This window comes from Neoarius graeffei, chromosome 25 (assembly GCF_027579695.1).
Source record: "Neoarius graeffei isolate fNeoGra1 chromosome 25, fNeoGra1.pri, whole genome shotgun sequence".
Classification (NCBI taxonomy): domain Eukaryota; kingdom Metazoa; phylum Chordata; class Actinopteri; order Siluriformes; family Ariidae; genus Neoarius; species Neoarius graeffei.
In genome coordinates, this window is record NC_083593.1 from 51819180 (window position 1) to 51836411 (window position 17232).

The 17232-nt window shown below is 41.4% G+C and overlaps 1 protein-coding gene across 1 annotated transcript; it reads left to right on the forward strand.

The window, feature by feature from the left end:
- The first annotated feature begins 983 nt into the window (after positions 1 to 983).
- Positions 984 to 11130, forward strand: ska1 (spindle and kinetochore associated complex subunit 1). Its single transcript, XM_060908217.1, has 7 exons — positions 984 to 1111; positions 2706 to 2797; positions 2887 to 3011; positions 3252 to 3352; positions 4330 to 4470; positions 9608 to 9777; positions 10729 to 11130. Exons 2-7 carry the CDS (start codon positions 2710 to 2712, stop codon positions 10875 to 10877), a joined length of 774 nt encoding a protein of 257 aa, XP_060764200.1. The 5' UTR covers positions 984 to 1111; positions 2706 to 2709; the 3' UTR covers positions 10878 to 11130.
- The last annotated feature ends 6102 nt before the right edge of the window (positions 11131 to 17232 follow it).

Here is a 17232-nt window from a genome sequence, read left to right on the forward strand (position 1 = left end):
CACGTGTGTTTTTGTACTCAAGATGTAAGATAATGCGTCATCTGGAAAACTCCAGCATTCCACAGAAAGTGCACCGTGGCTTTCTGGGTGTGTTTGACAATGTAATAAAGTACAGCCTGTCCCAAAATTCTTCATACATGGGGGAAATTCTATTTGTTTAATTATTTATTTAACTTTTACAGCAGGATGTAACTTTATTTACAAAACATCCTCTACGTGATTGCCATTTCTTTGTGTGTACACACACAGTCGTCTGGTCTTATGTATATAATCGCACTTCAAATGCATTCTTAAATGCTGTAGCCATGAGAATGTTTCCAATACATACTACTTTTGTCAAAGGTATTCTTAAAGGGGAAAAAGACACTTTTGATTTGGAAGACATTTTGCTGAAAAGTGTTAATTTCCCTTGTGTATTGAGACTTGGTATGCATTTTTTACCCTCATGTTTTGTACCATACTCCTACTAGTTGTCATTGTTATCGTGGTATGTAAAAGAGAAAGAAATATCTGGGAAAACACATTTGGAGTGGTACTGTATATCCAATAAGTGCAAAATTATACATATTTGCCAAGTTACACTTCCAATCATTAATGTATACAATCTGAATTTAATTATAACTTTTTAATTTACTATTAAACACTACAAAATGAAAAAGGGAGCTCTCATAGTATTGCCAAACCTCAATTCTATATCAGTACTGTATTTACTACTGAACTAATAAATAATAATTAAAAAAAAAATTCAAGTGCAAGACTGCATACACTGTGGCGAATGTGTCACACTCGATCGCAAGTGCAAACGTCTGTTTTAAACACTTTAAAAAAAAAAATAATTGTTTAACTACAACTGATTTGTAACAGTTATGATAGTTCTACATATGTCTTGATTATTATTGTTATTAAATACAACACAAAATTCTTATGAAAGGAGAAGGCGTACTCGGCGTGGCGAAACTGCTGCACCTGATCACAAAGTATTTCCAGGCCATTGTGACTGGTTTGAACTTTGGCGCGAGCTGAGTAAACAGATACAAGGATTATATCATAATAATAAAAAGATTTATTATAACTAACAGGTTTTGTGTCCAGGAGCAGTCATAATAAGAGCGTAAGTGATATATGCTGTTTTAATAGTAATGATATTACGTTGTTTTTCCGAGATAAAGATTCTCTGTAATCTTTAGTGTCACAATGTACAGTAATAGTGTGCTGGAATGTAGTCAGTGTTAGTTATAATAATAATAATAATAATGTCGTCTTAGTAAGTTAACATTAATTTGACTTTTTATTTACAAAAACAATAGACTAGTTGGTTATTGGTGAGGTGAGAAATAACAAACGGTTCACTGCGTGTGACGTGAATGTGTCGGTTCATTTTTTTAAAACCCGGAAGCCATTTTGATTCAAAATCTTTATTTTTTTCTTCAATCAGGGAAGCTTATAGAAGTAACTTTAACCCGGCATGTCTGTTTTAAAAGCCTAGTCTGTCTCAATATGATAAATATTTTATATATACTGAACGTTATCTTGGTTAGAAATCGGATTAGATTCACGAGTCGACTCTTTTGATTCGAATCTTTTATTTGAACACCGAGAGTCGACTCTCTTTTATGTGAACATTGCTGTTTTTTTTTGTTTGTTTGTTTGTAGGCTGAAAGAAGCACAGACACAGTAGGCAGGGGTGCTTAATGCAACTCTCAGTGCAGTTTTGCTGATTTTACAGTTATTTAATGTAAAATAATACTTTTATTGTTCATTAGAAGGCAGAGTAAGAGGAAATGAAACTCACTCACTCCTTCCAGCTTGTCCCACTTATGTGTATGGGGTCACTGCTATGTGGACCCTATTGATCCACATTTCATGTTAATTTAAGCATAGTTTTACACCAGATGCCCTTCCTGCTGCAACCCTCACATTTCCGAGCTTGGGGAAACAACTATTCACACCTATGGACAATTTTAGAGTAGTCAGTTAACCTAACCGCATGTCTTTGGACCGAGGAGGAAACCCACAGAGACACGGGAAGAACATGCCAAACCCTCACATTTCCGAGCTTGGGAAGCAACCATTCACACCTATGGACAATTTTAGAGTAGTCAGTTAACCTAACCGCATGTCTTTGGACCGAGGAGGAAACCCACAGAGACATGGGAAGAACATGCAAACTCCACACAGAAAGGCCCCCTTGGCCTCTGGGCTCAAACCCAGAACCTTTTTGCTGTGAGGTGACAGTGCTCACTATTACACCAGTGTGCCACGCCAGTAAGATGAAATGAAACTGTTTCAGCAAAGGGTATCATAGATATTTAAAAATCTGTCTGGATTTGAAATAAAAAGTGGAAGTTGAAGTAATCTTGCCTAGGTTAGAACATGAGCTGGTTTATGCAAATTTCTGGGCATGAATTCATCATAAATAAATCATGACTGTTTTGAAACACTCCAGGATTTTGGAATTGGCCTGTTTTACCAACATCCTTTTTTTTGGGCATATGTGGGATTTGCATTTGAGACAACAGTTGTTTGAGGTACTGAACTCTCCTTTATCAACTGTGCCAAGATAAATCCAGATTTCCCTTCAGCGTCCCCTTTAATGCGTGCAAAACTCCCAATCCACAGACACCCCTACACTCGGGGTAAGAGAGAAATCGCGTGCATGTCGCTGTGCTTTAATGAGTCACTCTTGTATGTATTTTGCTTTTCAGACAAATGAGTCACTGTGAGCTGGAAGAGGTCACGAAACACATCAATGACAAGATTTCATTTATCAAGAGACTCTTAGAGCTGCGAGCAGTAGGTATGGCTCACCATATCAACTTTTCACACTTCTAATTTATTTGATTTTTTTTTAATGGTTTACTAAATGGCTTTTGATCATTTTCTCAGCAAAAGATCCAGATAAGCGGGCGTATCTGCTCAAAATCGAGCAGGATGTCAATGCAATAAACGGGTTCCTGGACCGCTTTGAGAAATATGTCACTCAGCAGAGGGACCTGCTAAAGCATCTACAGGTTTAATATTGTCACCTGTTCCATTTTAATACTTTAAAATAAAATATTAACACCGCACATACAATATGCAAGACTTCAGTATAATTCTACGTTATCAAATGTCCACTTTTATCAGAAAGGACACTAAGAGACCGAACAAAACTGCACCCTGCATTTATATAATATCTATCCGTGACTCATGCTTTTGTTCATACTGTAAATGTGAGCTGCACATGTTCTTCGTGATCTTCTCCACTGCAGGACCTGGACATGTTCTTCCAGGAGGATGAGCAGAACGCACAGCACCTGTTAGAGAACATCCCACCACACATGCCTCGTAAAGGATGGCAGCCGACAGCTCCGTAAGCTCACACACTCTTTTTAATGGAACACTGTTTGGATCTATGTACACTAGGGTGGTCCCAAAAAATTTTTTTTAGGATTTTGTTACGACCACCTTGCCTTTTTTTTTTTACATTGCCTGAAAGAAGTTATTGTGCGAAATTTGGTTAAGATTGAACAATGTTTAGAGGTGCCACAAAGCCATTAAAGTTTTCACTCAAGACACAATATAAAATAATGTGGCTTATTAACTGTTTCATATTAATACAAACAATACAGTAATATAACTTCCTGTGTTCAAAGTAACAATAGCTATTACTTGTCTGTGATTTTCTAAACCCTTCGGTATTCTGGTATCTTGTGGAGATAAAAGAACACACTAAGGACTTCCCTAGCAGAAGGAAGCTTTCTCCCAGACAGTTCCTTGGAAGTTGGACCAATTAACCAAACATAATTGTCCTTTCTGGTTTTGTGCTTTGCACCACCGGTACTACTTGTATTACTGTTGCTCGCCGTCTGAAAAACATAGAAAGAAAAACATTCACAACTTCATCAGCATATTACGATCAGTGCTCATTGTTTAAGAACCCCTTAGTGCATGCAAGTTAACCTTCTATCAGTCTATAAACTCTTCCTGCCTCTTCTTTTTCATAGAAGTGGCATATTCCCTCTAGAACTGTGACTTTTTGGGGGTTTGAGATCTTCTCTGCAACAGTCTACGCTCCAACTAATGTTAATGGCTTAACCTCGTGTGGCACCTCTAAATATTAACCAATTTTTCTGAAATTTTGCTTGTTGCCTTCTTTTAGCCTATGTAAAAAAAAATGGTAGGGTGGTCGGAATGTTTTGGTAAAAAAAAAATTTTCCCATACATTTCGTGACCACCCTAATGTACACATGCATATATAATGTACAATATCGTGACTAGTATGATGATAGTAGATAGAAAAGTGGAATATCAATACAGGTCTGTCGAGTAACCTGGTTGTTTTCTCAGAGGAGCACAGACGGCGGCTCCCAGCATGCAGGCAAACGGGAATTCGGCCCCCCAGGAACAGGAACAGCCCAGGAAGCCCCAACGGAGAGAGATTAAAGAGATGGAGTTCATCACAGTGCAGGAGTTCGACAGCATCCCGCAGTGAGTCTCAGACGAGCATCTGAACCTACACTAATCTAATCTAATCTAATCAGCACTGCTTGGTAGTTAATTTAAATGCAAAGTATACATAAACACATCCTGGCTGAGTGCGTTTCCGTTACGAGAACTGTGCAGATGCACCCTGGAGTTTATCACATGGTCACTGGAAAGGTACAAGCAATAAATCAATACGAGAAAGTTTTAAAAAATTTGAAATGAAAATGATTTGACCTTAAAATGTCATGAGACGACGAGTTTGTTTTATTGGCAGTGCACAAATATAACCAGCAGTGTCAAAAAATACAGAGACGTGAGAAAGGAGTTCTCCAGAGCTATGGGACTGTGAAGAACCATCTGTCTGATTTCATTCATTTATTTATTTACAGTGATGGAAATTACAACCTCAATCAGGGATGAGAGTTTTCGGTGGATTTCCGCTTTTTCTGAGCGAAAATCGATATTATGCCAAATCCGTTGAGATTTTTTTTTCATTGGGGGGGGTTGGGGTATGTTCCTTCGTGATATTCAAGCGTATGCGATGTTACATGTTTACATTTTCGCCATCTTTAGTCTCACTAAGTCTCGCGGTAGAATACGTGTTATCTACAATGTAATTGGCCAAAACATCGCTGGCGAGAGCATGATAGCCAATCATAACAGTTCTTACAAGAGTGTGGGAGAGAACAAAAGCCAATCATAACAGTTCTTACAAAAGTACCCGCATCTGTTCTATTTTATCGAAACTTGCACATGTTCATCGTCGCTGCGCTTCAAAAATACGTTTCTCTTTCGTATCGGCTTTTTTACTCAAAATGCCGAATACAATTGACAAGCGAGACGAAGCGAAGGTACGTGAAATTGATGCTGGTATAAAAAACAGAGAGACAAGCTGACAAGCTTTTGTCTTTGGCCAAAAGGCTGAAGAAGTCGTCGAAATGATTAAATGAAAATGAGAAGTGACTGTGAACTATAAATAACTGTATAAAGTGTACATAGACATTATCCCATAAACTTAGCATTCGTTTGATTTAAGACATCGAACATGTATATGATGGTCAGTAAATCTGAATTAATGCTGACCGTTTTGAAAACTTAAATATTTCAAAAGACTTTGAAATCATATGCAACTAATGAGGACATAGGGTGACTGACCTTTTCTCCCTAAGAAATGTTATTTAATATATGAACATTTTGATAATTAATAAAACTTGCGTTTAATGTGAATTTAGTTTGTCATTTTTGTTGATCATAAATTATAACCATACCCTTGAATGTAGAATGTGATTTTATTTTGAATTCAAGCAATACTCCTATTGATTTGAATAGAGATGCACCGATACCACATTTGTGAAAACCGATACGAGTATGAGTACTATCATTTCAGTACTTGCCGATACCGAGTACTACCGATACCGATACTGTTGTTATTAAAATATAATTTTTCAAAAATTGCAGCATTTGAATATGTAATAGGCCTACTTTATCTATTTCCCGTGAATGTTGTTTTCTAACTGGAGTGATCATGCACACGGGTTCACATTGACAATCTCCGCTGCTCCAGAAGCGCAGAGTAGCCTTGAGTCCACGTCACACAGCCAGACAGCGCCTCTTCACGGTAGCGCTTATCTTTTGCAACATTGTTACAATAATGTTGCAAAACCTAAGCGCTGCTGCGCTAGGCTACTAGGCCTACATAACAATGTTGCAAAAGAAGCGCTACCGTGAAATGAAGAGGCGCTGTCTGCTGGCAGTGTAACGTGGACTACAAGGCTATCTGCGCTTCCGTGTGCAACCTCTCTCGATTGTCGCGCAACATTCACTCCCAGAAAACTACACTCATTGCAAATAGCCTACACAAAGAATTAAATATTTAGCTGCTGCAATTTCTGAAAAAGGCTGCTATTTATTTGGATTACCGTAAATCCTCTAATATAGGCCGGGGCCTTTATTTCACTCAAGTGCATCTTGGTCCAGGCCATTATTGGAAGGAGGCCAGAATTCGAGGCAGGCCTCTATTTCTATTTGAGCAAAACAGACTACCAGTGGAATGAATAAAAACGAGATTTTGTGTCTATTTGTCAAGTTGATGCTTGGTTGCCTGGTTACCACCAGACCTACCGGTAATCACAATCAGGGGCGCCTGCAGGGTTGAACTGTAAGGCTGCTGGGCCATAGAAGGTTCACGCTGCACGCTACACGCTACATGTTCACGTGAAGAACCGGACCCTGGGCCATTAAACTTCATGCTTGGATGTTCACGTGTTGCGTCTGTTCTACTTTGATCGAGTAACCAACAATATGGACTCTTCGGATGACGACGATTGCCTCATTCTGCTTTTACTGAGACAGAGGAAGAGAAAAAGGAACAGAATTTGGAGCCGAGAACACTTCCTTCTGAGAGAAACCCGTGGTGAATTTCACCGAACATTCTATAATCTGCTTGACAATCCCGATGAAGAACTATTTTTCAATTATACCATTCAATTATATTTTTTCTGAAGTTTTCCCCTGAAAGCATAGAGTTATCTCCCTAGACCCGTTCTGATTGGCTGGCGCGGCGGTGACCGCATGCATTGACTGGAATTTCCATCTTCACGCCTAGAAAAAAGTGTGCATGTTCATTTCTCGCTTCACGCGTGAAGTGTGCAGCGTGCAACGTGAACGCCGTTCTATGGCCCAGAGCAAGTCATGCTACGTTTGTCCACTTTTCTTTACACGCGTGTAGCGTGTAGTGTGCAGCATGCAGCGTGCAGCGTGAACCTTCTATGGCCCAGCAGCCTAAGGTACGCACTAGCGGTGTAATCTCCCCCCCCCCCCCCCCCCAAAAAAAAAACCGCTTGCGTGCTGCAGTTTCTATGAAGAGTCGATCTATAGGCTTATACACAAAACAACGATAGAACTTTAACTTGAAATTGAACAATAGCCTTCCATGAACACAGGCTGATATTTGAACAACATATGTGAACTACACACGACAATAAACAATAAACTCTTTATAGCCTCGATTAGAATCTAGTGAACTTGCTCAGCACTACCGCACGCACGACTCTGACACACACTGTAGCGCAACGTGGGGTACATAGACTCGCTGAAAAACTCCTCGGGTATTTTTCTGAGTTTACCGAAAATCAGAGTAGAAGGAGCCACCCACCCTCTGTCTGGTTTGAAGCGGTTCTGTAGGACATTGAGCTTTACAGAGTCCGGTGCACATTTTAAGGCATCTGGTTGAAGTTTACCTATGTCTGATAAATCTGATGTCAGTGATAGCGGGCTGACTCGTGGCTCATTAGTAAAGCTATCTGATGGCTCATTTGTCAGCAAGGTGGAGCAACCATCTACTTCTGATCGTAAGGGACATGGGGAGATGTAGGTGTTCTTATATGAAATTCACTGGATGTATGGCTAGTTTCAAACTCAGAGGTAGATGAAGGCAATTCCCTCAAAGGAACTGAGCTAGCATCCAGCTGCAGCGTACTGCTGCTCGGTTGCGGAGGAGTGGAAGCTGCCGGTGCCGTGTTACTAGCTGATACTGGAGAGGACTGGCAAGCAGATGACACCCCTGGATCACTGCTTTTGGACTTTTTCGTAAAAGTCTGAAACAAGCTCGTTTGTTTCAGGGTTCGTTTACTCATTTTTGACTCGCTTCTCAATAAATTCTCGCACAAGCTCTGACTACTGACGATTGTCTGTCTACGTTTCTCAAAACTGGAGAGAATCTCAGTGGTGCAAGAAAAGTATATCTGCATTGACCAATGAGCTTTCTTGGTCACGCACACCCCGCCCACTCCTGAAGCACACAAATGCGCCGGCACACACACGTCTCTCTCTCTCTCTTTCTCAAATTATGTTGCATTGCCAAAGCATTCAGGTAACAATTATAATTAAAAAAAAATATCTCTCTCCCCAAGGTACGCCTAGTGCGTACGGCCATACGCCTGGCGGCGCCACTGATCACAATTGTCTTTCAGATCGGAACGATTGTGTAAGGCCACTATGATCTCAGAAACATCGTTGGTTATAGCCCCGGCCTGTATTAGAGTCCGGCCATTATTTACCTCCTCCGACAGCGAGACCGGCCAATATTAGAGTCCCGGCCAGTAATGGAATACAGGCCAGTATTAGAGGATTTACTGTATATTAGTGGAGTATCGGGGCCGATGCCGATGCCAGTATCGGTATCGGTGCATGCTTAGATTTGAAACGTGAATGACACAGTTTTGTTAACGTATGTTGCCGCCGTATACCTCTTCTTCCATTCAAAAGGTTGAAAATGGATACGAGTTCCCCTGCAAGTGACGTAATGTGAAAAAGGCGAATTGTTCAAGGTGGTTATGGCCTGTGGGAAAAAACTGTTTTTGAGTCTGTTGGTCGTTGCTTTGATGCACCTGTAACGCCTGCCTGAGGGCAGCAAGTCAAAGAACTCAGAGACAGGGTGGGAGCTGTCCTTGATGATGTTGTTAGCTCTGCTGAGCTCTGCTCTCTGTTTAGCTACTGTTTGTTCATTCATTCAGTTGTTCATTATTCATTTGTTCATTCATTTGTTCATTCATTCTGAATTGAATTTTGCATTTTTATGTGTTGGTGTGTCTAAGGTTTGCGCTGCGATAAACCTTTAAAATGAAAACCTACTTGTGCTTGTGCCCCCATTTTTTCCCCTGTGCTCCTAAAATTTTTAACTTAGGAGCACATGTGCTCCTGAAAAAAAAAGTTAGTGTAGAGCCCTGGTCCTGGGGCGTCGTGGCTCAAGTGGATAAGGCGCCAGACCATAAATCCGGGGATCCGGGTTCGATTCCGACCCGAGGTAATTTCCTGATCCCTCCCCGTCTCTCTCTCTCCTGCTCATTTCCTGTCTCTACACTGTCCTATCCAATAAAGGTGAAAAAAGCCCAAAAAAAATCTTAAAAAGAAAAAAGCGTCCTGTATGTATAATAATCACTGATATTCACATCACCTTCGGCGAGCAATTGTTAATTAGCATCTACCCATAACCTGTTCGTCACCTCTGCTGCTTCCTCTTGTATCTTGTACTTGTAAAGCAAAATAAGCATGTTGGTAATTTTCTCTAAACAGACCGAACAGAGAGTATTTGTGTCTTAGTTTTAAGTGATGCTTTTCTGATAACTTCACACCATGACAGGTACATGAAGGGACGAGTGACGTATGAGCAGCTGAACTCTGCTGTAAAAAGCATCAACACAGCCGTCATTGCAAAATATAAAATCCTTCATCAGCCCGTCAAGAACCTGAATAACACAGCCCGGAAGCTTCATCAGTGCTTTAAAGACCAGGAGACCAAGGACACTAAAGGTACTGTTAATGATCACGTACACCGACTCCTCTGAAGTCTGATGAGTGTTATTAGTGTAAATGCTGTAAACCTAATACAGATTGTGCCGTATCACTGTGGGCTCAGGAGTCAGATCGGCCTGTTTGACCACCATACATTTTCATTTCCTGTGAAAGAAAAACCATAGATGTGTGAAAGGGTGTAATTGATCTCGTAAAGGTCGTTAATCCCAATTCATGCCTTAACAAGCTCTAAAGGTGATGATACACGGGGCAACTTTTTAGGCAATGTTGCCGAGCAATGTTGCTGGCAACGGGCAACTAGGTGAGACACAGGGCAACTTTTCAGGGCAACTAACAATGGGCAACAACACTTAGCAACGGCAGTTTACAGTTAGCTAAAAAAAATCGATGTCTTAATTTTTGCTGTGACCATTTAATCAAGCTGTCTGTTGTTTTTTAGAGCTTTGGTGAGGTAAATTCCTCCATATAGAATATTAAAATAACTTACTGGCGTAAAAACAGATGAGGAGTCTCTCCATCTCTTCACTCCACTGACACTGAGCGGCCGCCATATTTGTTTGAAATTTCTGATCCGAACCTCACCAGAGGTCACATGACTCGATACTCGCGTTCTGATTGGCTTATCTCAAAAAGTTGCCAGAGATTATCAAAACCATTCAGAAAGAAACAATGTTGCCCAATCTCAATAGAAAAGAGTCAAAACGCAATTGCCCAGCAACATTGCTCGGCAACATTGCCCAAAAAGTTGCCCCGTGTATCATCACCATAAGTGGTGATCCGTCATGCCTTGTTTTGTTTTCTTATAAAAAAAAAATGGCACTGCAATTACACTTTGCAATTTTACATTTTGCAAAATTACATTTTGCAATTACTGCAAAATACACTGTTTTGTAATGACAAAGCTCCATAAGATGCGACATTCTCCATCCTTTGCCTCTCCTCCGTCAGGTCAGTTCTTCGTTGTGGAGGAGGACCTGCGTGAACTGGCTCAGCTGAAGGTGGATAAGCGTTTTGTGGGTATGTTGAACATGCTGAGACACTGCCAGAGACTAAAGGAGCTGCGTGGAGGTGGTCTGACACGCTACATGCTGCTGTGATCCTCTAAAAGGGTGTCGGGACACCAGTGAATGTCCATGTGCAGAAAGAACTGCTGCTCAAACACATGCTGGTGTTCTTGAGTTCTCCTAAAGCTCATCAGCTGTACCTCCTGAGCATCTCATGAGATGCACTTCTTCTTCTGAACGTCCTTCCAAAGTCGTTCATATCCCAACTGCTGTCAGAGTGCATCATTTTTTCATGTTTTGTCACATTTTAATGTTGTCATTTTGTAAATAAATTTATAAACACAAATTTGTCTTCTATTGTTTTCTCCCAGTTTCTTTCTTACTAATTACCATTTCATCTTGGTGCTCATGCTGCACCACAGGCCAGGGTGTAACACACTCAGCAGAAAGGGCTACCTGCCCTCGTCCTCATCCATGAGGTTACAGATGCCCATGTTTGGCTAGTGTTGCTATGACAGCATAACTAAAAGGGCACCATGGGATATATGAGCATGGCATTAGGGCACCTGATCAGAGACCAGTAGCGAGCCATTTACCACTTTAACCAGCGCTGTCTCTGTGCCCTAATCCTAACTTTCTGAGTGTTTTCTACATTTTTCTTCAGCTCTGGGAACAGACACAGTCTCAACAGAGTGGAACCAGAGTGGCAACTCAAGGCAGCTAGCAGACGGACAGTTTAGCCTGCTTGTCTGCTCTCTGGCCTTGGCTTTGTATTGTCACAGGTTAACTAGGCCTGTTCTGAGACTATGACCTATGCTGCAAGAAATGAGCACAGCACCTTCCCGAGTGGGATGAATACAGTCCCACCCTAACAGGCCAGCCTTGCCCTCAAACTACTCCAATTATCAGTGAAGCCCATACTGTTTTCCGAGCACCACCTGGACATCCAGCAGTTCAGCGACCATAAACTGCTCTATGCTACAACACCAGTATTTATAATGATTATCTAGGTGTAACACACAAACCTGGTTATAAATTTAATACATTTGAAGTTCTTCATACTAATATAATGTATGTAGCCTCGAAAACTAAGTCTACCCAGTTAATTCCGTTACTTATTATTTACAGGCCCCCGGGGCCATATTCTGAGTTTCTTTCTGAATTTGCAGATTTTATCTCAGACCTGGTTATTTCCTTAGACAAAGCTTTAGTTGTCGGAGATTTTAATATTCCCTTCGATCACCCAGAAGACCCTTTGAAAACAGCGTTTGTGTCCATTTTAGATTCAGTACGGGTTAATCAGAATGTCATAGGACCAAGTAGTGTTCGGGAATCAGACACAGTCTCAGCGTTTAAGTCTCGGCTGAAAACATATCTGTTTAGTCAAGCCTTTTGTTAAGGGGGTTTATGAGGTAAAGGTGTAGATCTGGAGGATCCTCAGACATAATGTGTTTTGGTAAACTGGGATGTATGGATGCTGTCAGTCCCCACTCGCTTGCTCACTCGAGTTTGTTGACGGTGTAGTGGCTGGTTGCTTTATGTCCCGGGGCTCCCTCATGCCTGTGTTACCTTCTGGCTCTCCCCTCTTAGTTAAGCTGTCATAGTTAGTTTTGCCGGAGTCCTTGCTTGTACTCAGTGCGATATGTATACTGTTCCTACTCATCAGGTGACACTGGGCATACCTAACAACTTGTCCCCCCCCCAAAAAAAAAAAAAAAATCTGTCCCTCTGAGTTACATGTCAATCCTGAGATCGAGATGCTGACCTCTTTTGCTCCTCAGACCTGCCTGATCCATCCTGGTGCCCTGTGTCTGGTTGGAGTCTCATCACATCGCTCCTGTGGAGGACGGCCCCATGTGGACAGTTGAAAGTCACACTTGGAAGACGCTCTGGACTCTTACAGTAATGCTTTTATGGCTGAGGACTACAGTTGACTTGCTAACTTTAGGACTGCGGTTGTCATGAACAGTTTTTGCACTCAAGTTTCCATTAATGAAGAGTTTATAACATCAACAAAACTTACCACTGTCCATAAAGAACTATCTTTGAAAACCTATACTTACCTCAGACCGTAAGATTACCTGATATAACCGGTGTCCTGACTCCCGGTATACACCTAATTAAAGCTGCTAGGGCCCCTGAAGGCTCTAATACTGGAGCTGGGGAATTGCTAACTCTGCCTAAGGCATTCAGAGTACTTTCCCTGACAGAAATAACGCTGCTATCCTCCTCAATTATTTGTATGTTTGTTTGGGACATACCAGCGCTCTGTGTGGCGGTGCTTCTGTGTTCGCTTTGTGGATCCATGGCATGGTGTTTACATTTACATTACAGGCATTTAGCAGACGCGATTATCCAGAGCTACGTACAACATACCCAGAGCAGTTGGGGCTTACTGTAGGTGCCTTGCTCAGGGGCACTTTGTCCCTTTCTGTTGGTCCAGAGAATTGAACCGGTGACCTTTTGGTCCTAAAGGTGGCGTCGTGGCGGTTGTGCAGGCAGTGTGGGATTTAACTGGTGCTTAACTGTTTAAGCACGAATCACCAAAGCAAATTCCTTGAATGTGAGAACGTACTTGGCTATAAACTTGATTCTGATTCTGACTTCCCTTCATGCACCTTTTGGAGGGATTGTGGGCAACTATGCCACTGAAATTATGCCCTGACCCTCTTTCGGTGGACTTTTTTGTAATCATAAAGCAACCTTGGGTGTGAGAAAGGTGCTTGTTATTATTTATTATTCTGTGCATTTATGATTTTTTTTTATTTATAATTAATTCTATAATTGTAAATAATTTATTTATAATTATTGGTTTTTATTATTATGTATTAATAATAATTATTATTAGAAATTATTATTTTTTATGTGCATCTCTAATGCAATGCTGCAATTAATACAGAATAGTACAACCCCGATTCCAAAAAAGTTGGGACAAAGTACAAATTGTAAATAAAAACGGAATGCAATAATTTACAAATCTCAAAAACTGATATTGTATTCACAATAGAACATAGACAACATATCAAATGTCGAAAGTGAGACATTTTGAAATTTCATGCCAAATATTGGCTCATTTGAAATTTCATGACAGCAACGCATCTCAAAAAAGTTGGGACAGGGGCAATAATAGGCTGGAAAAGTTAAAGGTACAAAAAAGGAACAGCTGGAGGACCAAATTGCAACTCATTAGGTCAATTGGCAATAGGTCATTAACATGACTGGGTATAAAAAGAGCATCTTGGAGTGGCAGCGGCTCTCAGAAGTAAAGATGGGAAGAGGATCACCAATCCCCCTAATTCTGCACCGACAAATAGTGGAGCAATATCAGAAAGGAGTTCGACAGTGTAAAATTGCAAAGAGTTTGAACATATCATCATCTACAGTGCATAATATCATCAAAAGATTCAGAGAATCTGGAAGAATCTCTGTGCGTAAGGGTCAAGGCCGGAAAACCATACTGGGTGCCCGTGATGTTCGGGCCCTTAGACGGCACTGCATCACATACAGGCATGCTTCTGTATTGGAAATCACAAAATGGGCTCAGGAATATTTCCAGAGAACATTATCTGTAAACACAATTCACCATGCCATCTGCCATTGCCAGCTAAAACTCTATAGTTCAAAGAAGAAGCCGTATCTAAACATGATCCAGAAGTGCAGACGTCTTCTCTGGGCCAAGGCTCATTTAAAATGGACTGTGGCAAAGTGGAAAACTGTTCTGTGGTCAGACGAATCAAAATTTGAAGTTCTTTATGGAAATCAGGGACGCCGTGTCATTCGGACTAAAGAGGAGAAGGACGACCCAAGTTGTTATCAGCGCTCAGTTCAGAAGCCTGCATCTCTGATGGTATGGGGTTGCATTAGTGCATGTGGCATGGGCAGCTTACACATCTGGAAAGACACCATCAATGCTGAAAGGTATATCCAGGTTCTAGAGCAACATATGCTCCCATCCAGACGGCGTCTCTTTCAGGGAAGACCTTGCATTTTCCAACATGACAATGCCAAACCACATACTGCATCAATTACAGCATCATGGCTGTGTAGAAGAAGGGTCCGGGTACTGAACTGGCCAGTCTGCAGTCCAGATCTTTCACCCATAGAAAACATTTGGCGCATCATAAAACGGAAGATACGACAAAAAAGACCTAAGACAGTTGAGCAACTAGAATCCTACATTAGACAAGAATGGGTTAGCATTCCTATCCCTAAACTTGAGCAACTTGTCTCCTTAGTCCTCAGACGTTTACAGACTGTTGTAAAGAGAAAAGGGGATGTTTCACAGTGGTAAACATGGGTGTCACTGCTATGCAGATGATACCCAAATTTATTTTGCTCTATCACCTAATGATTATGCCCCCCTTGAATGTCTCTACCAGTGTATCGACCAAATCAACAACTGGATGTCACAAAATTTTCTCCAGCTGAACACAGATAAAACAGAAGTAATTCATTCATTCATTCATTCATTATCTCTAGCCGCTTTATCCTTCTACAGGGTCGCAGGCAAGCTGGAGCCTATCCCAGCTGACTATGGGCGAAAGGCGGGGTACACCCTGGACAAGTCGCCAGGTCATCACAGGGCTGACACATAGACACAGACAACCATTCACACTCACATTCACACCTACGGTCAATTTAGAGTCACCAGTTAACCTAACCTGCATGTCTTTGGACTGTGGGGGAAACCGGAGCACCCGGAGGAAACCCACGCGGACACGGGGAGAACATGCAAACTCCACACAGAAAGGCCCTCGCCGGCCCCGGGGCTCGAACCCAGGACCTTCTTGCTGTGAGGCGACAGCGCTAACCACTACACCACCGTGCCGCCCAGAAGTAATTCTATTTGGGAAAAAAGATGAAAGACTCAGGATTACCACTATTCTTGACACAAAGGGGATTAAAACAAAAGATATGGTTAAAAATCTTGGTGTTTTCATTGACAGCGAGCTAAACTTTGACAGTCACATGAAAGCAATCACTAAATCAGCATTTTATCACCTAAAAAACATTTCCAAACTAAGAGGACTTATGTCAAAAAATGATCTGGAAAAACTAATACATGCCTTCATCTCTAGTAGGGTTGATTACTGCAATGGCCTTTTCACAGGCCTGCCAAAAAAGACCATCAAACGACTTCAGCTGGTTCAAAATGCAGCGGCTAGGGTTCTCACACGGACAAAAAGAACAGAGCACATTACTCCAATTCTAAGGTCCCTTCACTGGCTTCCAGTAAGCTACAGAATTGACTTTAAAGTATTGCTGCTGGTGTACAAATCTCTAAATGGTACAGGGCCCAATTACCTCTCTGATATGTTGCAGCGGCCTAACCCAATCAGATCTACCAGATCAAAACAGAAAAATTTACTGGTAAAACCAGTTGTTAAAACAAAGTGTGGTGAAGCAGCTTTTAGCTACTATGCAGTACAGCTATGGAACCAACTGCCAGAGGACATCAAAAATGCTCCTGCTGTTGGCAGCAGGGGCGTAGCACCAAATTCTGGGCCCTATGCACAAGCAGTGGCCATGCCCCCCCCCCCAAAAAAAAAAAAAAAAGCTCAGCAGTTAACAATGCTGAAAGTATCTAACAACAAGGGCGTACTACCAGTCCAGTCAGTTATGTAGCCACACATTAATCTAACAACTCTTAAATGAATAAAAAACCCTAATCACACAATAGGGGAGAGCGGGGTAAGATGAGCCAGAGGGTAAGATGAGCCACCCCCTGTTTCTAAGAAACAGTAAACAAATGTGACCATGTGACCACATTCAAAGGGGGGCGGGACCATTTACTTACACTTGTGGAGAGGAGCACCACATGTCAAACTAGGTGAGGGAGATATTTATAAAAATGTGTTTTTGTGCTTTCTAAGTCAATTCCATGTTTGTCCACAGTGAAGATGATTTAGAGAAGACAAAAGTAGAATAATATTTAGACACATTAGGGTTAAGTTAGTGGCTTTCTAAGCTATGATATGAATGCTAATAAAAATAATTTTGATTAGCCTAATCCCCTTTATTAGCATTTTTCTACAAAATGGTGGCCACGGGGTAAGACGAGCCATTAGATGTGGGGCAAGTTGAGCCACTGGCTCAACTTACCCCATTGGTGGCTGAGCTTACCCAATATGGATGACACTTAAGTTTTCACATTTACTGGTCATATATGACAACAACATATATATATGACATCAGATGAGGAAGACCAGTTGTTAGATGTGGGGGATTATGTTGTGGCAAAATTCACGGGGAAGAAGAAAGTGCATTTCTTCATTGGCCAGATAATCAAATTGGATGTCTTCGAAATAGAGGCAAGATTTGTCAAAAGAAGCCGGTCATGCCATGGCTCTGCAAGAAAGCCGACCTTTGTCTTCAAAGAGAAAGATAAGGCTGTCCTGTCAAGACAGGATATTGTGAAAAAATTGCCCCACCCCTTTACTGTTGGGGG

Coding starts and splice junctions, on each gene's coding strand:
- ska1 (XM_060908217.1), top strand. CDS start 2,710: ATGAGTCACTGTGAGCTGGAAGAGGTCACGAAACACATCAATGACAAG. Junction 2,798..2,886: donor CTTAGAGCTGCGAGCAGTAG/GTATGGCTCACC, acceptor TCATTTTCTCAG/CAAAAGATCCAGATAAGCGG. Junction 9,778..10,728: donor GGAGACCAAGGACACTAAAG/GTACTGTTAATG, acceptor CTCCTCCGTCAG/GTCAGTTCTTCGTTGTGGAG.